Source organism: Podarcis gaigeae, assembly GCF_964106915.1.
Source record: "Podarcis gaigeae genome assembly, chromosome: 1".
Classification (NCBI taxonomy): domain Eukaryota; kingdom Metazoa; phylum Chordata; class Lepidosauria; order Squamata; family Lacertidae; genus Podarcis; species Podarcis gaigeae.
The window spans coordinates 115,411,698-115,421,325 of record NC_139678.1 but is presented as its reverse complement, the minus strand read 5'-3'; the positions used below and the strand labels follow the sequence as shown (position 1 = coordinate 115,421,325).

The 9,628-nt window shown below is 46.8% G+C and overlaps 1 protein-coding gene across 1 annotated transcript; it reads left to right on the top strand.

Annotated features, from left to right (window-relative positions):
- The first annotated feature begins 982 nt into the window (after positions 1-982).
- HOXD9 (homeobox D9) lies at positions 983-3,882 on the top strand. The gene is made up of 2 exons (XM_083743327.1): positions 983-2,505; positions 2,936-3,882. Exons 1-2 carry the CDS (start codon positions 1,506-1,508, stop codon positions 3,175-3,177), a joined length of 1,242 nt encoding a protein of 413 aa, XP_083599453.1. The 5' UTR covers positions 983-1,505; the 3' UTR covers positions 3,178-3,882.
- Positions 3,883-9,628: the final 5,746 nt, after the last annotated feature.

Below are 9,628 nucleotides of genomic sequence, written 5' to 3'. Positions count from 1 at the left end.
CTCAGTTGGCTTGAAATCCCCGGCGAAGCGTTTGCTTCAGGTTCAAAACCCACTCTGAATACTTGGTCTCTGATAGTAAATAATAAAGGTGGTTGAACCAGATTGAATCTCCTTGACTTCTATGGTGCGGGGGTGGGGTGGGGGTTGGCGGAGGAGGAGTTTGTGCTTACTAGGAAATATCTAGGAAATAAAATTAAGGAATGGAAGGTGTTGAGGTGGGGAGTGGGGATAAGTTCTAGCCACTGGTGCCTCGAGTTTTGTCTTTCTCGCAGAATGTTTGCAAAGCAGACTCGATTTACAACGAGATCTTGTCCAAGGGGCTGCGGCGTTTCGGGGCTCATTCATTCATTCATTTCGTGCATTTCAGCTTCCCAAACTCTGGAGTACCTTGGAAGTAATGACAACGCCCCCGTTTGAATCCAAAGTTTGAAAACTGTAGTAAAGACTGGTGTTGAGAGAGAGAAAGAGAGAGAGAGAGAGATTGAGATTTTTTTTTCCTCGTGTGCCATCAGTCCATTTTATTAGAGGGACACATTAATCTATAATCAAATGCACCTCATAAAATTTTTATTGAAAGGCATAAAATCATTGCGGAGAGGTCTTCCACCTGTTTTAAAACAACACAATGGGCAGCTCTTTCCTTCCTTCCTTCCTCTCTCTCTCTCTCTCTCTTTTCAATCATTCAATTCTGCCCCTGTGTTGCTGTTTTCCCTTTTTTCCCCTTTTTAAAGGAAACGACACCAAGAGCTGCTCTGGAAAAGTGGCCCTCTCCTGCATTGTTGCGCTTTTTCTTTTTCTTTTTTACTGTAACATTTCCCTGTTTTATGAGGAGTCGTTACACACTCTCAGTTTTTGGCAGGGTTTGTTTTCACAGGCGGGGATCTCGCTGGGCTCCCCCCCTCCCCATCTCTCTCTCTCCTTATGATTTCAATGGGGGTTTTCCTCGGCAGCTTCCAAAGACAAGGACAAGCCAAGCCTTCGCAGAACTTCCGTGCTTGAGGCTGATGGCAGCAGCGGAATGAATGGCAGGAACCTCTCCAAGGAGGCGAACAAATAGTCCCCGAACTTGCTTCTGCTAGTAGCGCGCCACGCCCGCTTGGAGTCCTGCTAAGCTTAAGGCAAGAGAGTGGAAGGATTTTCTCTCTCTATCTGCCTGTATACAATTACACGTTTTGGAGACTAGTGTTTTCCTCAGAGGATGGGAATGAGGGTTTTTTGTTTGTTTTTTTAGGTTTTCTTTTAAAGGACGTTGTTGTCTTAGCTTGTTGCCTTCTTGGGTTTTTCCTTTTTCCTTCTCCCTTCTTCCCCCACCACCACCTCCGCTTGAATCACAGCAACCCCTTCAGTTTAGCGGATTGATTTACTTGGAGTATTGGTAAATATGATCACGTGGGCGGAGGGACCAATGGCTGAGCCTGGCCGCCTGCAAAATACTACGATTGTTCTCCGGGCCAGGCGATCATCTACAGTTAACAGAGTAACCTTTTTTGCCTTCCCCCCTTCATATGCCCTGCTACGGAGGGAGCCTCCCAAAAATGTCGACCGGCGGCACCCTCAGTAACTACTATGTCGATTCCCTCATAGGCCACGACAGCGAGGAAGTGTACGGTGGCGGCGTCGGAGGAGCAGGAGGAGGCGTCGGCGGCGTCGGAGGGGCTGCCCGGTTCCTGCAGGGAGGTCACCATGCGACCCCCAGGCCACCCTCAGGTGTGGTGGCCGAGGGCTCGGATTTCTCCTCCTGCAGCTTCGCGCCCAAGTCGGCCGTCTTCCCAGCCTCGTGGCCCGCCGTGCACGCCCAGCCTCCGGCGCCCATGCCCGGCATTTACCACCCTTACATGCCCCAGCCGCACTTAGGCGGACCGGGCGAGGGCGGCGGAGGCGGCGGCGGAGGCAGATACGTGCGCTCCTGGATTGAGCCCTTCGCCTCTTTCCCCAGCAGCCCCGGCAACGGCGGCGGAGGCAACAGCAACGTCTCCGCCGCTAGTGCCGCGGCTGCTGCTGCTGCTGCTGCAGCGGCGACGACCAGCATCGCCTCCAACGGCGCCGGCGGTGGCTCCTCCAGCGCGCGCCACTACGGGATCGTCAAGCCGGAGAGCGGGGCAGGCGCCGCCGCCGCCACCACCACCGGTCCGGTGGGGCCCTCTCCTTCCTCCTCCTCTGCCACCGTCTCCTCTTCCTCTTCCTCCTCGTCTTGCAGCTCCGAGTCTCCTTCCAAAAGAACTGAGTGCGCGCCGTCTAGGGAGCCCTCGGGGGTCAATGGGCCCGAGTACACGTGCAATTCCTTCCTGACAGAGCCCCGTGAGAAAGCGGCGGCGGCAGCAACAGTGAGCAACGGTTCTTCTCACCCGGTTGCGGCCGCCGTAGCTGCCGCCACCAGCAATATCACCACCACCAGCAGCAACTGCAGTACCGCCACCCCGGCCAAGCCAGCGTCTGGTTGCAGCCGCAATGCGAGCCCCAGCAGCGATCTGAAGGAGGAGAAGCCTCAGCAGCACCTGGACCCAAGTAAGTTTAAAAAAAAAAATTAAAAAGAAAAAAAATCCGAGCCAGAGAGAGAAAGAAAAGAAATTGCACCCGCTTTGATTTATTACCCAACCTGTAAGGCTCCAATGTGCAAAACCGATAGTTTTACTAACCTATAAAAACGTCTAGACGCCTACTCGAGCGCAAGCGGCAACAAGCAGCCATAAAAAAGGTTCCCCATAACCACCTACGGCCATCAAGAAGACATCATTTGTACAGTAAACAGACCGGGCCATTCAAGGTTTTATGATAATTCCTCCTCAATTGTGAAAAGAGCAGGCATCCTCCGTTAAATTAATTTAACGACCTTTCTCCCCTCCCCAACCCTCTCCCCTACTTCAATGCCTGCCCCTCTTCTCCCTCCGAACCCTGACCTTCTCTCTCCCCCCCCTTCTTGCTCTCCCTTCTCCAGATAACCCCGCCGCGAACTGGATTCACGCTCGTTCCACCAGAAAAAAGCGTTGCCCTTACACAAAATTCCAAACTCTGGAACTGGAAAAGGAATTCCTCTTTAATATGTACCTCACCCGCGACCGCCGTTACGAAGTGGCTAGGATTTTAAACCTGACCGAGAGACAGGTTAAAATATGGTTTCAGAACCGAAGAATGAAAATGAAAAAGATGAACAAGGAAAAAGGGAATAAAGGGGACTAGCGCCTTGAGGGTGTGCGTGCGTGCGCGCGTTTGTGGAAATGTGCTGGGCTTTCTATGAAGATACACACAAAAGTATCGATATTAATTATTGTCATTGTCATTATTAATATTATTATGTTGCCAGGTCCACTGGCTCGAAACTTCCTATTGAACTGGTGGGTTTATTCTTTAGATAGCAGTAATGTGGTCGATGTCAGGTATTTTGGAAAGGAAAGGGCTGGGTGTGGAGAATGTATTTGGTAAAAGTTGCTTCTTTCCCCGCGCCTCCAGTTTGGTTTTAAGATATTGTGAGTGCACGTTAGGGATTTTTTTTTGGGGGGGGGGATTTATCTAAATACTAAATGTTTGACATGCTACTTCCAAGTGACCCTAGACTAGAGAGAGAGAGAGAGAGAGAGAGAGAGAGAGAGAGAGAGAGAGAGAGAGTGGCGGGGTTGTAAGAAGGGGGGACAGTCGCGTTTCCAAACTGAAGGCAAAGGCGGCGATGAAGACGATAATATTGAATGACAGCGAGGATTACCTTGACGGCAATAGTGCGTTTACCTCGGACTTTCCAAAAAGGAAAAGCGGGGAGGGGGGAGGGGAAGATTCCAGACCCTGTGCATCGCTTTCCTTCTGCAGGTTATGCTTAGCAAGAGTCTTGCCAGATCAAGGCTGTGAAATGTTGTTTTTTTTAAAAAATATATAAAATATTTTTTATTATCTTCCCCCCTGGCGGCCCGTTTCATCCTCTCCAGTGCACTGTATTAAAAGCGGTACTTGAAACAGTATTAACTTCCACAGGCCCCGCGGCTTAACAGTTCTGAGCACCCGTCCCCATTGCCCGAGGCCTGGAACTCTACCTAAGGACTTAATTTTTAAAATAATAATAATAATAATGTAATTGTCATAGGTTATTATAATAAAGGCTGAGCTGGTGAAACAACAGTAATAATAAATTGACTGGGAAGATGGGGGTTTGCGTGTGCTGTGGAATAAGATGTAATGTGCGTGCAAACGCGCCCGCGGTTTGCCTTTGACTTCTCTCTGCAAAGTGGAAATAAACAGACAGCGCCTGACTATAAACGAAACCGCCGCCCCCTCCAGAGAGAGAGAGAGAGAGAGAGAGAGAGAGAGAGAAGAAAAAAAGAAAACCCCAGTCTTTCTGCGCTCTCTGTAATAAAGATGCCTCGCATATAACCCGCAGGAAGCCATTTGCAGACGAAGGGACGCTTCCTCTGTTTCTAGAGAGGCAGGCGGTCTCCATCGACACAGGTTCATCATTCTCCACTCCTGAATATTATTATACAAATCGTGGACATGAAGGAAGAGTTTCAGCAGGTCAACTGTGTAACAGCTAGTACAGAGCAGGCCTGCATGACCCCCGCCCGCTCTGCTTCCTTCCCTTCCCCACTCCTCCTGGATATATTTTCTATTTGAACCTGACTTGCTCTCAAATCTCTCCCCCCCCCCCCCACCTCTGCAAGCAACCGAGCAAAAGAGCTGGTCTTTAAGCCACGATCTAAATATGCGGAGATACATCCTAGGACAGGTCGAGAGCGTTTGCCCCGGGTTCATAGCCCCTACGACCTTCTTTTCTGAGAATATTCCCTGTTGCAATTGTGAGTGGTGGACGCACCTACTTGACGGCGGTGCATGGCGCAAGCTTCGTAGCCTTTCTTAAAAAAATAAATCCGGAACATAACCAAAACCCCCCCACAAAACCCCCGAAAAGTTCATGTAGCAATTTCAGGGGTGGGGTGTGGGGATCTGTAAGGAAAACATAGAGGTTCTCAAATAAGACTGAAGTTAGTTCATAATCATGACGCCATGTCGCTCATTCAAATTCTTGGACCTTAAAGACACTTGATAGACATGATGATCAGCTCTGTCGGTATTTGTCAAGAGCTGCTTTAGTATGTACGTCTTTTTCGATCATACGGTTATCGGCACATATCACCAGATATATGCGCGTTGTATGTGTGTGTGTGCATATGTGAATTTCTGATAAGGACTTTGAAGCCACCCTGATGTAGAGATTTCAGCACATGCATAACTCGTCGATGGAAATAAATGGAATGTCCAAGTGTTAAACTTTAGCTGAATCATGTATGTACATTGTATTTAAATACACCAACACACACACACACACAATGCAATTGAGGTGTGGGCAGCAGGCTTCTTGGATATTTTAGAGGAGAGGAGCGTTGTCCTGATGTGAGACACCATTTTAATTAAGCGTCTCGAGGAAAACATGGCCTCTCAAGCCATTTGAAAGAAGATTTAAGGTGAAGGGAAACAGGCACCGAGACCTGGGGGTCTGTAGATGCTATCACTTCCCCCTTCCCCTCTGAAAGACCCACAGCGATTAAGGCCTAGGAAAAGGTGTTGCCTTGCTTCCCCATTCATTGTCAACCCTATACCTATAATTCTTTTTAAAACAGGAAGAACGGAGGCGTAATAAAACCATTGAGAAGGCTAGACGTCTGGACCTAATGAGTTTACGATATGCGATGGCGCTTTTCTCTCTTTGAGACCATCTTATTTTGATGTTTGCGTTTGTTAGGACAGAACACCGATGCAGACAAAACCAGGTCTTAAAATCCGTACTATAAATTTCAATATGTCACCCCGGCTGGGCGAGACAGCAGTTTGGACGCCGCTGAAGTCTGAAAAGTGAGGAGATTAAGGCCAATTCGGCTGGGTATGCCAATGGACCTGGAAGTAGCCATATATTAGAAAGTCAGGGGTTCCTTTGAAAACAAAAAACAAAAAAGACGAAGATCTTGGTGTGCAAAAAGTGCAAGAGCAACAACACCCGTAAAGGTTAGGGCAATACATAGAACTTGAAACGGGCGAGACTTTAGCGTTGGGGAAGGTCCACCTTGGCTGGGACGGGACCGAATCTAAACTTGCCGAGGTTTGAACCCAAGTCCACGTTTATTTATTTCAAAATGCCATTGCAGCCCAGCTATGTAGCTGGATCTGCTTGGAAACATGGAAACGCTGCCATCCCCAAACCACTAGCCCTCCGCTTCCAATAAGCCGAGTAACATTTGCTTGAGTCCGTTTCTTTTTTGGATATGTTGAGTGTCACAGTAAAGCAGAACCGTAGATGTTGTTAGGATTCCAAGTGTAAGTGCGCAAGCCGAAACGGACCAGCTCTCCGATGGGGAAAGGGAGAAATAAAACGACACAGGCAAGTTCAAGGCAGGAAGGTTTCTGAGCTTGAAATCGAAGCACAGAACAGAAACAGACAACGCAGAAACGGGTTTGGTTTTATGCAAACTGCGCTGGAACAGCAACGTGCTTCCTCGTTCGTGTTTTCACTTAATCTGACTTCATTAGGCATAAAGAAGTCGTGTCTTTGGTTAAGCAAAACCCCTATGATTAAAGTCCTGTGCTCTTGATAACAAAAGGCAGCATTGTGTAGTCTTTGTAAACATTTCCCCGTCATTCAAGATATAGGACTTGGCATATACCCCTTCTCACTTGTAAATATGAAGGATATTTCTCATTCTTTGTAACAATTGCACGCTCATTTGAATTTTTTTTTTTTTGGCATGACTTTAATTGTCTTTAGCCAACGAAAAAGAAATATTTTATTAGAAACAACAACAACCAAGTGTTCCTTGCAAATATCTTTCTTTCACATTCATCGTGGAAAAAGCATAAACATGTGGCGTCAACCCGGTTGCCGAACAAGATTTCATCTCACCACTAGAGGGCGGTGTTGCTCCATATTCTGATAATTTTCTGTATTCGGCCAGGATTATTTGTTTATTTAAAATATGTACAGACTGTTTCTTTTAATCAATGAATTTTGTGTTTGTAGCTAAAAATAAACGAACATGACCGTCCTTTACTATGATCTAACTAATTAAGTGGCGAGATGTACGCAGTCAGCACCTGAAAAAGTATCCACCCGTATAAATTTGCCAGTGACACCAAATTTAATTTCTGCAGACTATGGGCATGTAAAATAAAAGCGCGCGGGGGGGCTATTTGTGTCTACAGGCGAAATCAATTCATTATTTTTATGATTAGAATTTCTACAAAAAGTTCGACGAGAACACCTCATTTCAATTATAAATATGTATGCATATAGAAAGCACGTTTTACAAAAAAGGAAGAATTAACGCTGATCGAACATCTTACGGCCGCAGCTTGTTTTCTGATTGTTATTCTAACTACCACCAGAAAGTATTCTAAATCCAGGAAGGTATTCTAGTATATTTCTCGTCTGTTCTTACCCTCCTTTTTCAAACCCTGGAAATATAGATTCGCATTAGGTTTAAGAACTGCACAAGGAAAGAAGAGAAACAACGAGGAGGCCTCTCTTTCGACGTGGAAACGTACATGGGACCTCTCTTTTTCTAAAAGAGACTCAGCTGCGACGAAAGGGTTTTCCAATGCATTGCCATTAAACTTGTATTTGATTTCCTCACACGCGCACATCCATCCCTCCTGCCCCCTAGGTAGGATTTCAGAATCTAAAAAGATGCGCGCACAGTTATGCATCTTAACAAAACATCTCAAAAGGGTGTTATCATATATGCTTAATAAACAGAAAGGGGGTTTCTTTAGACTATAGAAAGTCAATAGGAGAATATGAATTCACTGGAGAATTTGGACCTCCCTGTATCCTAAGAAAGCGCTGGATTTGGTCTTTCATTCCGCGCTTCAACATTCGCTCTGATGAATCTGAAATAGTTGCAACAGCTGAAGAGACCAGGTAACTCCACTCGAGCGAACTCTACACTGTCAACGCTGGAGAAAAGCTTATAAGGACCGGATCTATTTCTGCAGATAAAAATGATTCCATCTGTATCAGTAGGGTGCCTGTTTTATTGCATAGACGGGAACGTATTTTCACAGCGTAAGTAGCAGCGTTTGGTTGATCTAAGCTCCACCACAGCAGTGATTCAGCAATACTGCAACCTTCTTTCCTCAACGCAACTGGATGGGGAAGCTTCCTCAAAGCGCTCTTCTTCTTCTCGCGTCTCCCAAGTTACACTCCAATGTTCGAGTCCTTAAATTATTGTGGAATTGTCTTTTCCCCACCCCGTGTCTTTTGTTATTAAAGTTAAATGCTGTACATTTTAATCATTATTATTAATAAAATGTGTATACCGCCTTTCACCCGAAGATCACAGGGCGGTTTACAACATAAAACTACAAAAGGGAAACGCAAAATGGAAACTACACAGGGTACATTTTATGCGGCTGGGTTACGTGAATAAACGTGGCGGGCGGGGGAGAGATGCTAGTATTTGTAAAAAAAATAAAAAATAAAAAAGAGGACAACTTCTTGTGAAAGGACAAGGACAAAGAGACATGTCATGTAACCACAATAATTTTATTGAACTCACACCAGACTGTCGTCTCTGTCTTCTCACGCTTCTCTGTCCGGCTCTGTACACTATTTCACCCATATAATTTATTATTAGTTTAGTTTTGCAGTGAGTCCAGAACGCAATGGCATTTATTTTGTGAGATAAAGAAGTGTGTGGTTAATAATAATAATAATAATAATAATAATAATAATAATAATAATAGCCTCCGTCCCGTCCCTTTCCCCCTTCCTAAAATAATGAGGGCAAACGCGACTGCATCTTGGAATCTGTCCACACGATTGCATTCCACACGGGGCTACTCCTGTTCAGCCGCTTTGGTTCTAACCACAGGGAAACTGCCCCGAAAAGAAAGGTCGTGTGTATTCGAATTCCTGCCTCGGATCTAACAGGCTGAATCACCCCGGTCACTTTCACCAGACTCCTCGGTCCACCCCAAGCATCAGGGGGAAACAGGAAAGTCCCACGCGACCTTCTCGGGTGGCTCTCCAAAACCAAGAAAAGAGGAGCCAGCCTTGGCCAAAATTTCGGCCTCCAGCTCTGGAAAGGAAGGCGCAGCGGCCTGTACTATCCAGGGAGTTGGGGAAAGGCTACTGCGCGATCCTGCTGCTGTCCTCCTCCTCCTCAGCCTCTTCCCTCTCTGCGTCCCCTCCACCTAGGAAAACATTCATTTATTTGGGATTCCAGCCCCGCCAGCTATGCTAGCGCTCGCCATACTCGCTCACTCACTCACTCACTCACTCACTCACTCACTCACTCACTGCCATCCACCCGCCACTCTCCCTCGCTCGGCTCGGCTTGGCTAATGACGTCCACCAAGGGTGAAATGATGGAAAGCATATTCATGGACATGACTTCCATTAAGTATCAATTAATCCGGGATCTGCAGCCAGGCGCGCAGTGCGTCAAGGGTAAATGGGCACCGCGTTTGAAACCGGCCTGCTGGCCTGCGCTCGCTTCTCCCAGCCTCATTTATTTTACTTATATTTACTTATTTACTTGCTTGTCTAATGGAAATCCACATTCCATTGAGATCAATGGCAAAACACCCATTGATTTCGCCTAGTTTTGCTACCCAGCATCTCCCCCTTTGCCTGGGCCTCCCCCTGCCCTTGCCC